Consider the following 22,167-nt stretch of genomic DNA (forward strand, 5'->3'; position numbering starts at 1 on the left):
GAAGCTTGAATGAGCTATTTAAAATTAAAAGAAATGAGGAAAAAGATTCTCAGTACTACTAAAAAAAACCCTCTCTGTTATTAATTGTATTTTATGCTGAGGAATGAGATAACAAAGTTTATGCCCCAGCTAGAATGAAGAGTTCAAGCAGGAGGTAAACAGCCAGACCACTGAGGCAACTGCTGCTGTTGTTTGTGTGCATAAAATTTAGCAGCTTTTTTACGTGTCCTCTTTCAGTTAAAAAAAAGCAACAACCACCCGGTGATGTCTTCGGATTGTATCGAATTAATAATTTAAATCTCGCCTGAATGTTTGGCCATGATCATTACCTTCTGCTGCAACAGTGTCCTCAGAATAATGTTTTAACAGCTTACTGATTATGGGCAGAAAAGTGAGGCTTGCAAAACTCACTCACATAATATTGGCCATTTTTGTGGAGCAGAAATTATGTTCCATTTGCATTCTGGCAGAAATGTTTTGTTTCTAATTTCCTTATTTTTTTTGTCCCTATTTTGGTGAATTAAAGCAGAATGGGTTTGAAACATCTAGCTTTTTAATAAATCCTGGTTGTTTTTTTTAGGTGTGTTATTCAACTTTTGTATCCTAAAGGGATTAAAGGGCCTAATAAATCTTTATAAACCCAAATTTGAAGCAGGAGACTTTGCTATCAGTAACCGTGTCTTGTGTTGCCAGTTTGTAATTCAGTTACCCTCAAGTTGGCCCTTCAAAATTAAACATCAAAACTCTTTGGCAAATTAAATTTCCATTCTCAGCTATCTTGCAAGTAGATTTGTTTTTACATATTTCTCAATATTAAACATGGAAATTGATGTAGCTACTGTGAAGCACAAGCCCAAACCCAGCTGAATGGGAGAAACTGTAAAAATGGAGACGCAAGTCCCTGTAAGATGAAAGGAAATGGAGCGATTATAAAATGTTTGAGTACATGCATCATGTTTGTAATAAGCTGCCTCTCCCTGTTACTAACTTTACTTAAAATATGATATTAGTGTAAAGTCATAGCATGGGCCCACTCTTTAGTCCATCGTCTGAAATGGCCACTCTTGGCAAGGAAGGCTAAGCTGGAGAGCATTTTTAGTTAAATTTGTTTGGCTGAATTTGGTTCCATTGACAATTTTCCAGAAAATCGTCTGACTTGTTCAAAAGATTATGTTAAAAGGGAAAGGGGGTCATCTTTAAGAGGTCAGATAATTAACTCTAACTTTATTAAGTCAGTAAAGTCTCTTTGGATCTGGAATCCGGCGTGTAGAGGCAGCTGCTGCCTCTGCTGTGCCCGGTGTTTTATATAGACGCTCGAGCTGCAGCCTCACTGGCCTCGTTGCCGTGGCAACCGCGTTCATGTGCACATCAACTCATCTACGTAATCACGCCATTTATCTGGTTCCCAGAATAGCCTGAGGGTGCTGTTACCTGAGGCTTGGACAAATCCATCAAAGTGAGCGTTTGAAATATCCTGGACATGTATAGGTGCTCAATAGCCTCTAAAAAAAAATTAAATGTTAGATTTGTACCAGGTTTGTCTGAATATGTATATATATTTTAAAGATCACCAGGATTTAACAACTATCTCAGCAGTCTTGTTCCCTTCTAAATTAACAGTCAGACCACAAGCAGCTCCGCCTTGCACCATTAGCAGCCATCACATCCCCGCCATGATGCCTATGTTTCAAATCTAAATAGGATGTGACTGAAGAAAACATACTAAACCTATCATCCGCTGCGCTGTATCCACTTAAAGACACACTATGTAGGTATATAATGAGTTTTACAGCTTAGTTCTCTGCACTATTTTCTAACTTACATCCCAGCTCTTATGGAAACAAAACCACAAAGCGGCAGCGCCGACATCCCGTCTTTTTTTTATTGCTTTTCCTGTAGCACATATGTTAAAAGAAAGCAATGTATGAAATGAATTGATGTGTTGTGGGTTAAAACTGTACCTTGGCTGTGGTTGTATAAAGATAGACATCCTTCTTTTTTAAAACAGAAAAGAGAGAGAAGGGGGGGGGGGGTGCTCCCATTTGTTTAACAGCTCAGGATCAAGTTTGAGCTCACTTTTCCCTGCTTGTCTTTAGTCACCGTTTCTGCTTCGCTGTCTCCAATGAGAGGCCACTGACTGCACATGATGTGTTTGTTGGCATCGACTGAATGTTTCCATCAAACTACTTGGGGGGTGGGGGGGGGTAAAAAAGAAAGTGAGGCAGAGAGGAAACATTTCAGTGGCTCAGATGAATAGATGTTAAGTTTAAGATCTACGGTTTTACACAAGAAAAAAAAAAGGAAATCGCATTTAAATCTGGCTCCCGCTCTGCTGTCACTTCTTTTGTCTGGGATGGTCATAGAGTTATGCAGCGTAGAACGATGTTCTGAGTTCCAGACCTAACGTCACTCTTTCGCATATTTCCACTGGGTTCTTGGCAACCCTTTTCCAGAAATATCTCAAGTTTAAAAAAAAATGGATCTGAATGTGCTGCGAGTCTTGTGAGCTACGAGCCAGAACAGAAATTGTAAAAGGAAATGCAATAAAAATGATGATGCATGCCCTTTAATCTTTTACAAAAACCCTTTCCCTTCATAGGCTAAATGCCATGCGCATATAATGTGGGATGTGCAGCTCTGTGTAACAGATTTAGTCCACCAAGCCATTAACATTACTTTGTTAAAGTGCTGACTGACAGGAAGAGCTGTCACAATATGATGGATGAGCCGAGAAGGTTTTTTTAAAACCTTTGGACTCGTCTTTTCTCATCTGGCTCATAAACAACTGTGTCATCCAAGACCAGAATGTAATGTTAGATTGCTTTATAAGCACACACTTTTAAGCCAGTTGCAAGAGTTTAAAGAAAATAAAATCTTGCTTTTCTTGTCTGATTGTTCGGTCTTCCTCACCATCCCCACAAATCAACTACTAAAGCTTTCATCACTGGGCATGCAATGTCAACCCAGTGGGCATAATACGTTTACCAGTCGACAGTCAAAAAAAAGCACACAGAGTCCTGGTTTAGCTATATCTGTACACGCAGGCAGAGGTGAAGGAGTAGAAAAACCAAAGCGGACCATGGCGTTCAGGCTACCATGGCATCTGTGCAATCGTTCAAAGAAAAATACAGGATTTTGCTGTTAAAGTTTATACTAAGAGACTTTATGTTGAAAAGATAAAACAGTAGGCTATAGCCTATTTAGGATCTTCACAAATTCAGTCACCACTGACAATAGATGCACAGATTAGCTGTATTGTGAATTTACGTTACTGTAGATGGTTGCACTGAAGTAACACTTTACAAGGACACAACTATTATTACTGGTATATTACCTTTGTTAACCTTTTTCAAACTTTAGTGCATTTTTTTTAGGACATTAAAAGTTACCGTCGGTTAGAGGAATGTTGTAGGTGGTAACAAGCGCATGAGTTCAAAACACTTCCATGCACATTTTGGTAGAATGCGCTAAAATGTGTGGTCTAAAATGATTGGAGGAGTCCAGTTATGGTTTGTATAAATAGGTTTGCACAGTACATTTTAAACAATCCCCTGGTTTTCTATTGCATCTCTTCCTTCTTAAGTGTAGTAGCTCTAGCTACAGCGCCATTGTTTTTGGAATGACCAATCTCAAGGGACAGGACCTCTGCAAATGGTCATGAGAAGAATCTGGAGAGAGAGTTTCATGACTAAACCCGGTTAAATGAAACAATATAAGATAAGCAATTCATTCTCAACAAGACTATCTCTTGAGATTCAGAAGGAGTTAAAGGAATACAAATTTATAAACAAGGACATGTAGAAACCTCTGCCAAATCCTGGAATCTGTAACCGTGTTTCAGCTGTCTGGGAAATTATGCCACTGTGCTTTAATTCTACAGGAAAATAATGATAATAAGAATAATAATTAAACACATCTATCTAAAATTAAAATCAGGGCATGCCAAAAATGTCCTGAGAATATTCATGGTGCAGATTATTTATTTTATTTTGTACATTTGAGAGAGGCTGCCCTGTTTAGCCAAAAATTGGAAAGAAATCCTATAATATAGTGACATCAACATTTTGCAGTAAACCCAGTGCAGCCACAACAGGGAAGGATTGATAGACAGGTTGTTGTCTACCACACCCAGTGTGTTTTACTGAATAGGTGCATTTAACACAACAGCTTCCTCCAAATGGACTCCCATGTTACGGGCCTTTTTACAAAAACGTCACATCTTCTTGTGACTGCACCCAGCGCCAGTGAGCGTCGTACTCCAGGTGCATTTTGCCATTCATCTTACATGTATCCAAGTCGATCTTTCCATTTTTGTACTGTTTGGTCTTGGGGCTCTGGCTGGTTCCCAGTTTGTCGACGAGGCCTTTGCGAGTAGGACTGCCTGTCTGTGCCGCTGGATTCTCCAGGACACCATTGGCTGTCATTGCTTGTGTTTTTGCATTGTTTTTTAAGACAGGGCTGCCCTTCTCCACCTCTGCAGATTTGGTCCAGACGGGAGCGTCGTCCTTGGAGCCAACTGACCTGCCCTTGGTAAGATCTGCCGATTTCCCAACTCCACTAACCCCCGGTGCCCCCATCCCGTCATCTTTGTTACTCATCCCAGGCTGAATCCGATTCCCAGCCCCAATATTAGACCTAGCTCCCAGAGCGGATCCTGCTCCGGACACTCTGGGACCTCCGGTCATGTTGCCCCCAGGGGTAGCTTCTGAAGCCGCCGGTATGGTGGAGCAAATGACAGACTCTGAGCTGGAGGGGCAGTACTCATCCATGTCATCAGCCAGAGTATCCAGGTAGCTGCCAATTGAGATGTTGTCAAGCTTGTCATTAGTGGGGTCCTGCAGGCTGCTCCAGGAACCTCTCCAAGACGTGTCGGGGCCTTCGCCCAGACTGTACTGACTGCTGGTCAGGCTGCTGCAGTGACTGGTTAGTGTGCTGCGCTCCTCCATCAGCCACTTCACTGCCTCGATGCCCTCATGGACCGCCAGTAATTGTTGCAGAATCTTGACATCCACGGAGCGAAGAATAGCCTGCAGACACAATAAAAGAGATATTTTGAAAATATCATGACTATGCATGCAAGTGGCAGTGTTGTTTAGTTTTTCAGTTCCTGATTAGCCACGCAGTTTCCAGTATTTAGTGATTTTCTGTTATACCTTTTAAAATATGCTTCATAAGATCATAAGAATATGAATCAGAAGACAAAAATAACCTTTAGGTCTTTAATCAACCTAATTGTTTTTTTTTTTTTGTTTGTTTTTTTAAAGCATTCACATTTAAAGTAATCATTCCAAAATAAAGTAGAGACACAGAAATGTTTGTCTTGTAGAGCAGCTACAAGACTATACATTATATTTTTTCTACAATCTTGAGTTAAATTGATCATTCTTTCAATAACTATAGATAAGAAAATTAAACATCTTTATTAGTGCAGTTTTTGACTCCCTAGAAAGGGAAATAATTCATTTTCAGAGGAATTAACTTCACTGAAACTGGCTTGATTTTGAGAAACCTGTGATACTATCCACATTTTAAAATAATAAGTGGCTGACATCCACTACATAGAAAGCAACTAAATAATACATTGCAAAAGTGGCAAAATAATGTTGGCTGACATAAAAATAAATGTCTACAACAGGAATCCACAGGATACGTCTGGAAAGCATTTAAAACAGTCAACTATTGGCTCAAGACACATGTGCTAAAACTATTATGAGGCTATTAAAGTTTTACAGATTACCATAATTGGAAGAAATGTATAACAGACACAAGCAAGTGGAGTCCCCAATACTATAAATGGGAAATAAATTAGAGAAAGGTCTTACAGATAAAAAAATAAAAGGAAAATATGACTAAACCTGGCCGTACAGAAGAAGCTGAGAGATTTAGATGAAACAGAGTGGAAAATGTGACACACTGCCACTGGTGGTCTAAAACAGCCTAAAAATATTTAAAACCTTTCCAAAAGTTCAATTGCAAACAGTGACATCTGGTTAAACACGCAATAGTTACACAAAATTGGCCACCATAATCAGCTGCAAAATGTTCAGCTGGATACAGAAGATGGAAAAGTTTCTGTGTTCATGGAAAATTCTTCCTTAGAATAGATTTGCAGAGGTCTGCAGCAAAGTGCACACCAGGAGGTGATATATGGCACCAACACTAAAGCTCAGACATATTATATTCTCTCATCACAACTGTTCCCTCGCCACTAATGGAAATCGTTTTCAATATTACTTGCTTTCTCCATGTATTCATTTTGTTTGTCAACTTAATTTATGATTCTGACCCAACAGTGTCTGTTTTTCTTCCAAGGTCATTGAATCTCTGTCTTTAAAAGCCAACAAGATCTACTGCCACAGTAGCAATAAAATCTGTTTTATGTCTTGTAATTCTGGCTAAGAACAGTTTTAATGTCATGTGGTTTTGCGTAATCGTAATAATTCCCATTCCCTGGACTGACCAATACTCAGAACAGTGGGAGGGCCAAAGGACTTCAGAAAATCAAAGACGGTGAACTGTAGCTGCAGTATTCACATTAGGAATGTCTTTTGGAGCCATTTTGTAAAAGAAGAGTCGCAGGAAGATTCAAAGAACAGGTCAAACAGCTGGGTTCCAAGTCAATAGTTTACCAAGTTTACCAAGTCTGGAAAAAGACCCAACATGTCACCCTCAGATGAAAGAAAATTGGTTAGGGTTAGAATGTACAAGAACGCTGTAAGGAACCTCCATCCTCAAGCCTGCCATAAACTGTAAATGGCTGGTATAACAACAACAAAAAACGAGTAGGTCTTCTGGACGGCTTCTTATTTGTTGAAACATTTCGTCTCTTCTCCAAAGAGACTTCATCAGTCAAAGGAGTTACCGATAAACTCAGCCTTTTAAGCAGTACCTTTGCAGAGTGGCTCAACGGGTTCATTGTGACAATTTAAAACTTGTGCTCACATGCAAAGGAGGATCATCAGGCTAGTAACCCATCGTTGGTGTTCTGATGGCCGCCTGTCGTTCCCAGGACACTGAGTGAAACTTACAATAACAGTATTGCAAGAGGGGGACAATCGAAGCCTCCACCCCCACTCATTTTAATTTTCCAACCTGGATTATTGAGATGCATCAGGACAGTATAACAGTGTTGGTGTCCAAACTGAAGTAAGAGTTTTATCACCGTGGACTGAGATGGTGGCAACAAAAAGATTTCTCGAAAACTGTACCTTCTAAGTTTGATCGAACTTTTCAGCTACCTGCATGAAAAAGCTAAATGACTTCTGTGGAAAACTTTCATGTTCGGGTGAGACGAAGACTGAACAATTTGGCCACAATGACAAGAAGTGTGTTTGGTGAAGAAGGGGAGGCTGGGTGTGGTGTCAGTGTACTGCAAGACTACCTACAAACAAAAGCATGGTGGTGGCAGTATCATGATGCCGGGCTGTTTCCCTATTTATGATACTGGTGCTTTGCACATGTAGAAGTAATGAAGCATCTTACGTGGCGTAAGGTAAGACTTTGTGTTTTTATCCTTAGTCCGAGTAAAGCCAGTTTAACTGTGTGTGAATTTTGACTATCTTGGAAAAAATACTTTTTTATTGTGAAATAATTGTGATAGAGTCTCTGGTCCTGAATCTGAATCAGTGAACTTTGGTCATTCACTGAGACAGACAAGCTTATTCTTTTCTTATCTGACGCAAGCAGTGTCTAATATTTTCTGGGAAAACCTTGAAGCATTCTTTTCTGCTCCGACTAACGTCTTTGTCTTCCCCTGTATTCACAGCTAGGATCACTTTTACCACCATCTATTCTCTCATTTAGCTTCTTTAGCTCTCCTTCTTTCAGCGTCCACATCTAATAATGAGCGAGTTAGTACCCTGAGTGTTTATATGCTGTTGGGTAATGGAGATCTGTCAGATCCGAGGTGATTTTGGTACGGCAACAAGTTGTGCAGTCCGATATCTTTTATTGTACAGCGTAAAGAATGTCAACTTTAAGATTTTATGTCAATGTGACACGTTCCAGTCCTGTACAGTCATGGACATCACACATTGGCTTAAATTGCTTCTGATATTCTCTCTGTTTCAGGAGTTGCTTAAAAAGTGAATGCAACAGTTTTATCCAGGAGTTTTGTCTCCTGAAGAGGTCTGTATGTTCTAGCTGCAGACCATTGCTGCGTGTGAATCACTCACTCACATTCTTCCCAAGGCTGATGTAGCAGATTATAGGGTTTGTAGAGCTCTCTTGGCATAGGCATGCTGATGACACACAACTTTATATCACTTTGTCACTGCAAGACCAGAGCCTACTGCAATCGCTTAGTCAATGTATCGATAATACAGTGAGTGGGTGGGTCAGAATTTCTTCAGGCTTTATGCAGATAATGCAGAAATCATTGCATTTGATCCCAAAAATGTGACAGTAAAGATAAAACCTTCAATAAACTCAATAGGACTATAGACCACAGGGTCTAAGTGTTTATTTTGGACACAGATCTAAATTTTAACAACAACATAAAGTCTGTTACTTAATAAGCTTGCGTTCAATTTCAAAAACAGGACACAGTAATAACCGAGCTATGCTTTTTATGTAGGTTGGATTATCGTAATGGTTTATTTACAGGTCTTTGTAGGAAAAAAAAAATCAATCAGTCAGCTGAAGCTCATCCAAAACGCTGCTGCCAGAGTCCTGAATAAAAGCAGGGATATTGATTATATCACACACGCCAGTTTTTAATTGACTGCGCTGTCCGTGTTTGTAAAAGTATAGCTTTTAAAATGTTGCAGTTGGTCTATAAAGTACTGCTCCTGGGCCAAAATACATTTCTGTGTTACCTGTCGAGCCCCTTAGGTCTTCAGAGAGATGCTCACTCAGTGTTCTCAGTCTCTATGCTCCTCAGCTCTGAAACAAACTCCCTGAAAACACGAGACGTGGGGAACCTGCTGGGTCCTTAAACTCAAGGCTGAAAAACATCAGGCTGACTGCGGCTTTTGATTAATCCAACTATTTACCCAATCACTGATGAATGATTGAAACGTGAGATTTAAGCTTATGTCATATTTTAACTTTCAGTAATCTTTTCAGAGCAGATTTCACTACATTGTTTTTTTTTTATTTTGTGTAAAGCAGTTTGGAATGCCTGGTGTATGAATGGTACTGTTTTGCTTTCTCCGCTGGTGCTTGGACACAGCACTCACTCAACAGACGGCTTTCTTAGCACTGACTTGTCAAGTCAGCGTTTTCCCCCTATGATTGTGCAGGATGTAATATTTTCATAACATAAAACCTTATTGGGTCAAACTCAATGGCAAAATATGTTGGTGAGATTGTGCTCATGGTGTCGAGGCTTGGAGAAAACACATCCAATCCCCTATTTATCTGTCTTCTTTTAAGAAAAAAAAAAGCCATCATTCGAGCAACAGAATAGCAGTTTTTAATTAGCTGTAAGCCACAATCAGCCAAATTTAAAGAGATAAGTGATTGAACAGTATCATTCTGGTTGATGTAACTTCTTGATGATGATATTCTAACTAACATATATAAATATAAACACACACGGTCCGTGTTCAGGGGGGGAATGTTGCATGAATGGGTTCTGGAGATCAGCAACTACAGCTTCCTGGACGTGCGGCTCTAAACCTGCGGGCAACCTGGCACAGGCTGATTCTGGCTGGCAGCGTCCGAGTGCCTAATGAGGGTGGTGATAAAAGTGGCTCAGTGCCTGTCAGCGCTGAGGTGGCATAATGCTAACGGAGGCTGTGTGCTGAACTCTTACTGGGGAGTCTATAGACTGACTAGATTTATGATGCCGTCATGTCTCAGTATACTACTGAGTGCTGAACTGAGGCGATGGTGCTTTGTTGCTTTGTTGTTGCCTAGATTAGCACATAAAAATGTTCAATTTAAAACTTGGGATCCTTTTTGCAACTTTCTTGAATGCAAACTTGTGGAGAAGCGTATTGAAAAATCAGTAAAGCAAACACGCAAAATGTAATCGCAATGTACTTTCTTTGTTGCAGCAGTGGAATCCGTGCAGTTTGCATGTGCGTCAACGTTGCTTAGCATTGTTTATGTTGCTAATCCAGGAGGCCTTTCTGTCTTTGTTGTTGTTTTAATTCCTTTCTTCACTGTGCAGTGAATTCAGACTTGTTCATTACAGTAAAGCCACTGTCAGAAGGAAAGGTCAAAGGGGGGGGGGGGGGGGGGGGGGGGGGGGGGGGCTTAAATGTTTTTCTTTCACCCAGACCGGATGGAAGTGGAACACAAACCATCCCTAATGATATTTTCATGTTTTTGTAGAGATCAGAACACAGCACAGCCAAAGACAAATTTCAGGCTAGCAACTGAGGCATGAGGCTCCATCTGATTTATCCATATGCTTCTGGAAAGCTAATTTCCCTGTTATGCATATCTTGTGCTATAAAATCTGTTTTTCCTTTTAGAGTAGGAGAGATTTTACTTGGTCTATGATTGTACAGTACAACAATTACATTACATAGGAGTATTAAAATGGGCAAAACAAAACTTTTAAAACAAAAATGGGCATTTTTACATAAACGTATAATGAACAATAAAATTAGGGAAAACTCAGTATGGATTATCTTTAACGTGTCAAAATGACTAATGGTTTTTCTTAATTATTTCCTCTGCAAAACTGTTTCAACTATTGGTTTGTCTGCTCAATGCCTTTGACGAACCCTGTCCTTTCTGCAGCAAAAGGACAAACAATTAGAAAGAATAAAGCAGACCAGAAATAACAGCAGCAGCTATATGCCCTTTAAAAGCATGATCTGATCAGTGGGAAGTGTAACATTCTGCTCGGGGTTGGAGGGCGTGCAGCTACTGCAGCAGCAGAGATTCAGAGAAGTCATAGTAAAATCCGAGCAGAAACGATTGTACGGTCAGTTGGAGCGTGAACCATGACGCAGACCCACCCATGTGGCAGGAAGGAAAAAAAAAACAGCTTTCCAATGTCACACCGCTTCCAAACAGACTGCTGAATCACTGCCAGCTGGCACACCGCTCTTCTCATTCAGCAGCAAAATCAACACACACTCGTGCTCCTATATCCTCTGGTGATAGTGTCTGCTTTTTCACCTTCCCAGTCTCTCTCAGGTCATCTGCAGACAGACGGTGTCCTTGCAGAGTCCCTTCACCCTGAAATAAACCATATGTCTCCACCCCTGAAATGTTATCTTAAGCTTTATTCTAGTCAGCAGTTATGGCTTCGTAGGGAGTTTAACGGCAAAATACACATCAAGAATAAAAATGCTACAAACATTACGGAAAAAGGCTGCCCTTTGGTGCTGATTAGATGTAAAAGTGAAGTTGCAGCTTTGAATTTAGAGTAAAATTGAGCTTAAAATCTAAGGTGGTGTTCCATAAAGCAGCTTTCATAACTATGGGACTAACTGAATATAAAATGTGATTTAAAAAAAAAAAAAAAAAAAAAGCAATTAAATGCAAAATATGATCATGGTTCCACTAATTGTATTCTGATTTGAATTCCAAGCTGTCGGGTTTGGTTTGGAGTAAATAAACGAGACAGCAAGATTTAATCAGAGGGCTGCGGTACAAGCTTTTGTAAACAGGGCAGTGATAAAGAGAGTATTCATTTGGTATTAATTTAAGAATTAGACACAACCACTCTCTCATGGGACAACTATAAGCTGCTGGCCAGCTATTAAGACTTTCCACAGTGCAGTTTGGGTGTTCAGTTCTCACTTTGCCCTGATATTTATTTGTCCTGAAGTCGAAAACTAAGATCAAGCAGGACAATTTGATTTACAGAAAACAAAAAGGGAGGGACATATGAGCATACAATGCAAGAAAAATGATTGTTGTTTTTCATCAACAAAACATACAAATCAGCTGATATATCAAGTTTTGTGTGAATGTTTGGATGTCGAGCTGTCTTTCATCTTTTCTTTCTCCTGTAAATTAATTTCAGATCAGATGATGGCTGATTTATTTTTAAATCCTCCCCAGATGAGAACTTTTAGCAGCTGAAAGAAACGCCAAAATCTGCCTACTTTTTACTCCTTGCATATGTAATGTTTAGAAAAGCAGTGAGAGAAAAAAATATATATTATTACAATTCCAGTGAGGTTTGCATGCGGTCATCATTGGCATAATGGTTATTAAAACGTGTTTTTTTTTACTTCATTATCTGAAGTATTTCTTCTCCAGAGTGGTAGGATCAGACAACTAACTAGAACTGAGAACACAGTTTGAATTATTGTGCATTTTATCCAGGTTACCAATTGTCAAAATTATAAACAAAAGCTCAAATATAAACACAATTTTGGTTAAATATGCCGAAGAAAGTTATGCAAGCTCTAGGCTAACTTCAAGCTTCCAGTGTAATTCTGGATGCCTTTTGACCACTCCTTTAGATAGATTTGGTTAAGGACATCTAAATAGATTTGTTTTCTTGGGATGTAGTTCATGAGTTCTGAGATAGTCTACTTCGAAATCTTCCCACCCACCTTGTTTGACTCACAGAAAAACCCAAAACACACCCACAGCATGAGAATTGAAATCCTTACCCCATACATGACCCCCAAACACACATCAAAAACTGGTTTTGGATAAAGCAGCCTAGCAATAACCTTGTGGAATCTTTTTTTTATTATTATTATTTATTCCTGGCCTATACTAGGTTGAAAACTTGTGAGCTATAATCCAGAAACAGTTATATTTATTGACACCAAAAATTATAAATTACTTCTACCAATTTTTTAAACAAGAGTTCAATACGTTCTTTGCTGCTGATTGATCAAAACTTAAGCAGAATCTCTGTCGAATATAGAGAGTAAGGATATTAGCTTGATGCACAGTAATGCATCAGCTGGGCTGGTACAGTTCAAAGATCATAGCCTAAGTTAACACACACAAACACACACACACACACACACACACACACACACACACACACACACACACACACACACACGCGCACACACACACACCAAGATAAGCATTTGATCTTACAGCAGACAGATGCTACAGCTCCGTACTGTGTTTACACTCTGTCACATAAATAACAGAAGGCTTCAAACTACTGCATGAAAAAAAAAAAAACATGCTGACTTTACACATTAACACCCTGTCTGCTAATGATGTTCAAATGAGCTTATCAGCATGGTGGAAGGTGTTGAAAACACAAAAGCACATTTTGCGTCTTTGCTAGACTGTGTGCATCTGAGCTTTCCCATTAGGCATTACTCTGCAGACTCTTCGCACATCCGCTACTGCAAATCTTACTAAGCAGATAGCCGATGAAAGTGCAGCGCTTGCATCTACTCCTCTCCACTCTCATTACACTACACCACTCCCTGAGATGGCTGAAACACACATACACAGAGGGGGGTGTATCTGTGGTGGACATTTCACTCTCTGCAGGGTAGGAAGTTGCTGCTTTTTCACCACGACTGCTCCGTCTGGTCTGTCTTTGTTCCCAGCAGAGTGAATTGATGACGACTCACAGTTAGATTCTGTGCTCCTAATAGATTCACAGACATAAAAAAAAAACTGGAAATGGCCTGTTTCTTGGCATAAGCAACGTTGCCTGTTGCCGAGAGCACCAGCTGCTGAAACTTTAGCTTTTGTGCAACAACTCACAAAAAAAGAACAAAAAAACAAAAGGCTACATCCGAATACCCTTAATAACAGCTCCTAGCTCCTGTTCCCTGACCTTTCATGGGGTCAGCAGTAAGAACACTATCATGGGTAGGAAAGGAGCTCCAGACTGCTGTGCCAATTTTGGACAGCCTTTAACGTGGATGATGTGAGTCAAACCCGGGCCTGTAGCCTTCCGAAAATTTTCTCTTCTCTCCGGACATTTTTATTAATTTCCGTGAGGTGGGCTGTTCTTTTACGTCATGTCACGCAAAGGATTGTGGGATTCTTTATAGCTCCTCAGCACCGGTAGGGAACTTTGAATGCAAAGCATTAAGAAGATAATTTTTATCACCATTTAAATATTTTTCTAAAAAAAGTTGGTAGATTAAATTATTAAAATACAGTAGATTTTGTAGCTGCGGTGAAGCTATGTATGCGTAATCCACCCTCCTTTATGTAATCCATAATCTGAATTTAATAATGACATGTTAAGCACATGAAGTAGTCTGCCTGCTGAAGCTGTATGTTCTGCTTGAACTGGTCCGCAACAAGAAACTGTAATCTAGGTCCATCGTGGAGAGTCGAACAAAGGACATTTTTAGCACATTTGTCCACATAATTGCTCTAAAAGTTCATTTTTACTCTGACAATAAAAATAGCTAAATCCTAAAACTTTAAAACCTTACTAGAGACAGAAACCAATGTGAACTGTAGATTCCACGAAGATTATCGTTTTCTTTTTAATACAGTTTTGCCAAATATTTGACCTTCCTCCCAGGACTCCATTGAAAAGAAAAAGAGTATCGCTTATGAAAACCTTCTATTATGGGAGGGAGCAGACCGCGATCTCACATCGGGCACCAAGGTGGCCAGAGCCAGCTGTGCCTTGGAGGCTTATCTAATTGGAAAAGAAATGCTCTTGTGAACAATGCAACATCTGTATCTGCTGCGAGTGTAGATTAAAAAGTCACCTCTGAAACAAAGAGCAAGTTTATCTCCCTCTAAAAGAGATGCACTGATCTGTATTATGCGGTTGATTCCTGTCTCACATGTTGTAAATTTTTTGATCTGCCAATAGTAAATCTAGCAAATCCTCTTTGAGAACTATTATCTTTTTAGCCTTCCTGAGATAAATTCTTGACTTATTTATATTAAGAGCTGAGGTGAAGTCAAACCATGTCTGAGATGGCTGGATTCTTTTAAAACAAAGGATTACAGATGTGACAATTAAAACTGTCATTAGCTTCTTATGTCAGTGCTTAGCAGAGCTAGCATCACTAAAGCTGCAGTGTCTCGGTGTAGTCTTAGATAATGCAGAAATGTGACTTTACTAAAGAGCTGCCTACATTTCCAAATAAAGCATACTCAATGACAGATACGGGTTGAAACTCTCAAAGGATAAAGATGAGCTACTCTGCTGTGGTCAGTTCAACCTTAAGCGCTCGCATTCTCTCTCGCTCTCTTGGAGCCTTAATGGCGGACAGTCCTGTACGTCTTCCTTTCCTTAGAAGCGTCTATCGTGTCTGTGCTTCCTCTGAACTAATTTCAAACACTTCAATGATACTGAAAAAAGCTAATTTTACTCTTTACTCAATAGCAGAATCCACTTCATAGACGTGTTGTTTTAAGCATTAGCATCTGGTGCATTTACTGATCACAATGAGATTGGACTCTCAACTTTCTGACCGGCCAATACAGCTGAAGATCTTCTGATTCTGGTCACCCAGTTTTTCCACTGCATCCCTACCTAAATCAAATATATATATTATAATGTGTTAGGGCTGTGCTGTGACTATTTCCAGTACTCAATGGGCTAGGCCCGGGTTACACCCCGGCCATGTTGGCAGTCCAGCACAGAAACAAACCCCCAGCAAACACTCAGACCTGAGATGGATGTTTTTAGATTTTGGGAAGAAGTCAGTGAAAACGAATGCATGCAAAGTCCATGCAGAAAAGCCCTAGTTGGAAAACAAACCTAGGACCTTCTTGCTGCAAGGCATCAGTATCCTGGAGCAGGAGATATAATGCATTGGGTTATAGTACATTGTAATTCTTTATATGTGATGACACATTTGCTGCCACTCGTTCTACATTTTGCTTTCCTAAACTGTTATGTCTGAACATCAATTGCAATTAGAAACAGAAACTCAATTGTGAACATATCTTTAAAAAGGCCAAGGTTTTGCCTTTGTCCTGGCAATAAAAACTGTAATTTTACAGCATTGGCTTTATGGACAAAGCTTAACTCATGCTAGTAACAATGATGCTTCGTTAAGTAGAGTTTATTTGTGTAGCACATTTCAGCGGCAGAGCAGTTCAAAGTGCTTTACATCATAAAAACATAAAAACATCATAAACACATTGAAACAATCACTGGTAGTGAGACCAGTAACACACATTAACTTGTATCAGGTGAAAAAATCAATACACATCAAACATGTTGGTCCATGTTCCTGTTATTATGGGTGGAAAGCAACTCTAAACAGGTGGGTTTTCAGTCTTGATTTAAAGGAACTCTGTGTTTCAGCTGCTTTGCAGTTTTCTGGAAGTTTGTTCCAGATCTGTGGAGCATAGAAGCTGAATGCTGCTTCTCCATGTTTGGTTCTTGGTTCACAGACTAGACCAAAACCAGAAGATCTAAGAGGTCTGGAGGGTTAATACACCAGCAACAGGTCTTTAATGTATTTTGTTGCTAAGCCATTCAGTAATTTCTAAACTAACAGAAGTATTTTAAAGTCTATTCTTTGAACTACAGGGAGCCAGTGTAAGGACTTTAGCACTGGGGTTCATGTGCTCTATGTTCCTGGTTTTAGTGAGAACAGGAGCAGCAGCGTTCTGGATCAGCTGCAGTTATCTGATTGATTTTTTTTTTTTAGCAGACCTGTGACGACATTGTTGCGGTAATCAGTGGGACTAAAGATAAATGCATGTTTATCTTTAGTAGAAGTTAATTTTACAACAGCACAGAACACTGATGTACCTGCTCCCAGAAAAGTTGCATATTGGTTTTCTTTCACCACTTTGAGCTACGGTCATGAGGTCAAATAAGCATCTATGTCCTACATGTGACCAACCAATGCTGTTATTATTGGATGTTTTTGAATAAATGTCCGCAGATAACGGCTCTCTTTGTTGCGAAGTCTGGATGTGGTAGCGCATGGGCTCCGTGTCAGAACCACAGGCTGCGTACACGCCTCCATCTGCCGCAGGAATTCATTACATGCATGTAGACTGAGGGGAAAAAACTGTGGGACAGTGGATTTACTCTGCTTCTTGGAGGACGATGGGATCCTTGTAAACAAGATGACAGAGAAATCAACAACTGCTTGTTGGAAAATAAAGTGCTTTAACAACAACAAACAGCCTGATCTTTACTAGAGAAGTGAGTGATAACATCTGAAATATTAAAGCAATCGAGTTTCAATTGTCTTAAAATTACATGTATGTGCACAAGAAATAAAACAATGCCATATTTCTACCATTCATGAATAAACTGATTACCACCAGACAGCTGAAAATAAAATGTTCACATAGCAAGTTGTCAATGTACCAAGCAACATTCAGCTGATTGGGTGGCAATGAGAAGTTTTAAATATTTAATGAGTGTGTGTGTGTGTGGGGGGGGGGGGTCTTCCTACAACAATATAGATTAAAAACATACTAACAAGTGTATCAGACGCAGTGGCAGACCTCTTTTAGTCATAATGTAACTCTCACTTGTATAGTGAAAGGTTCACTAAAGTGCACGAGTAGTTTGTCTGTTTTGGTGTAATTCCTCTAACAAACTGCGAAGCAATCTTAGGTTTTTATTCCACTTTTGAAAGTTTTTTTTCCGCACAAAAATCTAGTTGAACATCAAGTAGTAAAATAACAAAAATTAACTGGTTTACAGCAGTTCTCTTGATGGGTAGGATGAACTGGTTTGACAGGCCTCACATCATGGCTAATGGTGATAGCTAACACTGTTAATACCAACTTACCAACAAGGAATAGTATACTGAAAGAAAGTCCAGTTAGATTTGAAATTCAAAATGTCTGTTTCCAACGAGGCATTGGTTGGTATGACGGCCCAATGAACTTGATTAAAAAATGTCACAGTTTCCTGGTACCTGAGTTCTGACACACAAATTCTAATAAAAACTGCGTAACATGATCTGATTGTTCATATTTCAAGCACAAAAGCAACAATTATTCCCAACATTGCCAATAAATAGTATTAAAATAGATCACTCGTTTTTATTCTGATTTTGACTCATGGATTTATTTTTAAAAATGACACACTGTAGCAGATTTAAAGTAATCATGCTCAAGGTGGACAATATCGTATCTTTTAGCTGTTCTGCTTATTAAGAAAAGTCAAACAGAATCATAACGATTGGGTAATTAGCCGTACGGTCGGCTTTATTTGCCAGCCTGTAGTCCACTGGTTAACAGATGCGGCATTCCTAACTTACCAAGTGGAGAGTTCAGAAACCTGACCTTAAAAGGACTGACTGGTGACACTTCTACTTACTTTTCACAACATAGTTCTCTGTTTTTACTATAAAATATATTTCCAAACAGTCAATTATTTTCATAAAACTCTTTTTTTATTGAGGAAAAAGCAGAAGAGTTTCCTTTTAGCCGACAGAGCGCTGTGCGCAGCAACAGGCGGGGGTGGGTCAGAACTGCCTTCCTCCATGCTCCACAAGAGAAATCTCCAGTCGTTCTCTATCATTTTATTAAAATACGTTGGAAACAATGGAGAGAAGAACTGCTTTTCAAACTGTACCTTTTTAAAACCCTGTTAGACCATGGTACCAGTAACCTCACCATGCCTACCTTCAACTGCTTCTAAAAATTTGCGTTGGCCATTTTACAAGATGATCTTTCTGATTTTACAACTTCAGCTTCGCTGGAACAAACTTTATTTTACCAAAATTAAGTCATCATTGAACTTAAATTATCAGGACTTAAGATGTTAACTTACGGGCACACAAAAACCACACCTCAGCATGAGTATGAACAGTGCTCTGTTCATACTCAGTTCCCCATATAGCGCTGTGTGTTATGTTCTTTTGACTGCCAACCATCCATTCATCTTCACCCCTACCTCTCCATCTTTCTCATCGTCTATTTTAATTGATGTATAACTGAAAGTAATTGTTTGATTTCACGAGCATGTTCTTTTTATGACTGAAGGTAATATTGAGGTTTAAAGAGGTCCAACCATAGTTCTGAGTTGAATCTGATATAGTAATCCATTGGCTATGAATAACCATTTTTTTAAATAAATTTCTATTTTTGCATTTGTTTATCTTTTGAGAGATAACTAAATCAGATGTAAACTGTTTATTATTATTATTATTATTATTATTATTATTATTATTATTATTATTATTATTATTATTATTTGTAATTATATTATTTTTGCCCCCATTGCCTCACTTCTAAATGTGCTCCTGAAAAATCTCTTGGACAGCCAATCTTCTTTGGTCCCATCCCAATTCCACTGAAACAATTGGGACCCCCTTCTGCTAAGAAATGTAGGGTGAAACGGCTAAAATGAAGGGCGAGGGGTAATATGGGATGTAGTACAACTACTTCCTCCAAAGCCAACATTTAACAAGATAATCCAACTTAATGAACCTACACGCAAAACTATATTGCTCTCTCCCTTTCCTCTCCTCTTTCTGGTTCCCCTTCTCTCCCTTTTAGCATTTTGTCTCATCTGTTTCTCTCCTTTTTCCCCTCTTTTACCTTCCAGTTTCAGTGGCCATTGAACATGAAATAGTCCCAGCATAAAATTCTAATAAAGCTTATTACATGTATAAATCAAGCGGAGCACTACAGCGAAAGCAGTAAGGCTCCACTTGTGAAAGTAAAATATCCACTGATCTTTTTGGCATTAAGACAACAATTCTTATTGGCCACATTGCCCGACAGGACACACAATAAACAAATAAATAAAATAAACTCTATTGGCCTGTAGTGCATGTACTGCACGTCATTTACAAATGTGCATCAGTTCAAACAATTTCTCCTCAGCAAGGATGGATTCACTTGCTGCTGAACTGTATTTAAATTCAACAACCTTCAGCTGGAGCAGATCCTCTGTTGAGCTGCGTTAAAGTGACAGCTCTACTCTGCGCTGACTGACACAGGCAATCAGGATCTACATCCACAACCCCCCCCCCCCCCCCCCCCCCCCCCATCACATCGGAAAACACATGAAAACTAAAATAAAAAGATAAAAAAATAAAATAAAAACAAGACAAACAGTCTTACCATCTCCGTCCTGAGTTTCCTAATCTTCTCATCCAAACTCTTCCTCCCGGCGTCTTTAGCGCTGTCCTGTGGGGTGGCCGGTCTGCCGTCTCCCCGGAGGGAGGACGCATCTTCTCTCCGGAGGGAGGACGCATCTTCTCTCATCCACCTGAGCAAACCCTCGGGGGTCTTCCGGCCGATCTTCGTCTCTATGTCTTTCAGATCTGGGATGGTGTCGCCGCCGGTTCCTTCGTCCATCGCGCCGGCGTGAGCAGAGCGAAGAGATCCTCAAAAGCTTTACGTCCCTCTGGTGGGTCTGGGGCTCTCACTTCCTTGAGGGTTGGGTAACATCCTCTGCGATCGGAGCGGTGTCTGACTGCGCCAAGAGAGGAAACACTTTGGAACAACGCGACTGCGTGCTATCATCCCCCCCGCAGATCGATATGTCCTCGATTATTAATTCAAATGGGGCATTGATCCATGTTCACGCATCTTTCTAAAGCTCAAAAGGCAGAAGGAAACATCCAATCTGTTGCTGCGTCCTCAGCCGCGCTGTGATCCGGTCCAGCTGAGCAGCAGCTCAGAGGAGCTGTAGAGCTGGGATCCCTGTAGCGGCTCTTTATTCTGAAGCACACTGCGCAGATTCCACCTGCATGATGACAGCCACCAGCACCAGAGAAAAGCCCGGCGCAATGACACCGATCTGCTTCCGGGATACCTTTCAAAATAAGACCCGGGGGACGGAAACAGATGTTACGCAACTCTATCTATCTATCTATCTATCTATCTATCTATCTATCTATCTATCTATCTATCTATCTATCTATCTATCTATCTATCTATCTATCTATCTATCTATCTATCTATCTATCTATCTATCTATCTATCCATCTATCTATCCATCCATCCATCCATCCATCCATCCATCCATCCATCCATCCATCCATCCATCCATCCATCCATCCATCCATCCATCCATCCATCCATCCATCCATCCATCCATCCATCCATCCATCCATCCATCCATCCATCCATCCATCCATCCATCCATCCATCCATCCATTATTTTGTCAGTCATATACATTTATAGACTGGTGGTAATGAATTAACATTCCATAACAAATTAAGAGTAACCCTCTAAACAGTATAAAAAATTATAGTTGTTGGGCAAACGAAGAAAAATAAAAGCTGCCATGAAGATATAAAGTATTTTTTTGCTACCCATAATTGGAGTTGTATTTCTACAACGACATAAAGGATTGATTAGTCCTAGAGGGGAAGATAAAAAGGACCCACAATTTTAAAAATGTCTAACAGAATTAACTTCTAAAAAGGAGTCAGTACCTTGTAGAACTATTGTTGCAGTTCCAGTTAATCTGGAGCATGTCCTTAGCAGGGTTCTAAATATTTACATGGTAATTCTATGTTTACGTTTGGGTCTCTGTCCTGCTGGAAGATAATTTACACACCCATTGCCAAGATGCAGCTTCTAACAGGTTTATCTTCCTGAATTTGCATTTAGCTCTGTCCATCTTTTCATCACATAACCAGCTTCCCTATCTCTGCAAAAGAAAATCACCCCATGGCAAAATACTGCCACCACCCTATGTTAGGTTGATGTGCAGCACAGATACATCTAAAAAATTTTTTTATATTTTTGGTCACTCATTTTATAAAGTAAAACTCATATAAGTTTGTTACATTTTTCAAGCTTTTATTTCTCATTGTTTTGATTACTGCTTACAGATAATTGGAGATAATTAATGTATAATATATAGTCTATATAATGTATGGGTTTCACTTTTTTTAAATGAGTGACACTAACTATTAAACTTTTTAAAGATATTTTAACTTTTTTGAGATGTGCCTGTATTTCAGCACTTAACTTCCTACTTGACACTTTTCCATACAGGCCAGATTTCAACCCACAACTATTGCTTTTGATTCAAACAGATCCTCCCACCTGAGCAGTGGATATCTGCAGCTCCTCCAGAAACATGTGTGTTAAGCAGATGACTGCAGGTGGCTAATAAAGCAAATATCCCAACTAATTACAGACCTAATATCAGCCAGACTTTTGTTGCTCTACAAAGGTTGAAATAGCAGAAAGGTATAACATTCTGCAGGATAAGCCCATTTACGCAACAGCTAATTCCAAACTTGGCAGTTTGCTTTATTCTGTGGCTCAAAATCAAAAAATTAAATAAGCATTTTAGACAAAATTACCTCTAATCATCTGTATGAAGACACGAGTAAAAATTGATATATTTATACATACTAAAATAATATTCTGTTTATGTTGGAATAGCTGCTTCA

General features: G+C 39.5%; 1 protein-coding gene across 1 annotated transcript; it reads right to left on the reverse strand.

The window, feature by feature from the left end:
* Positions 1-492: 492 nt before the first annotated feature.
* On the reverse strand, positions 493-20,531 carry lurap1 (leucine rich adaptor protein 1). The gene is made up of 2 exons (XM_036140909.1): positions 19,873-20,531; positions 493-5,027 (listed from the first exon to the last, which is right to left on the reverse strand). The coding sequence occupies exons 1-2, from the start codon at positions 20,107-20,109 to the stop codon at positions 4,203-4,205; spliced, it is 1,062 nt and encodes a 353-aa protein (XP_035996802.1). The 5' UTR covers positions 20,110-20,531; the 3' UTR covers positions 493-4,202.
* Positions 20,532-22,167: the final 1,636 nt, after the last annotated feature.

This window comes from Fundulus heteroclitus, chromosome 9 (assembly GCF_011125445.2).
Source record: "Fundulus heteroclitus isolate FHET01 chromosome 9, MU-UCD_Fhet_4.1, whole genome shotgun sequence".
NCBI lineage: Eukaryota > Metazoa > Chordata > Actinopteri > Cyprinodontiformes > Fundulidae > Fundulus > Fundulus heteroclitus.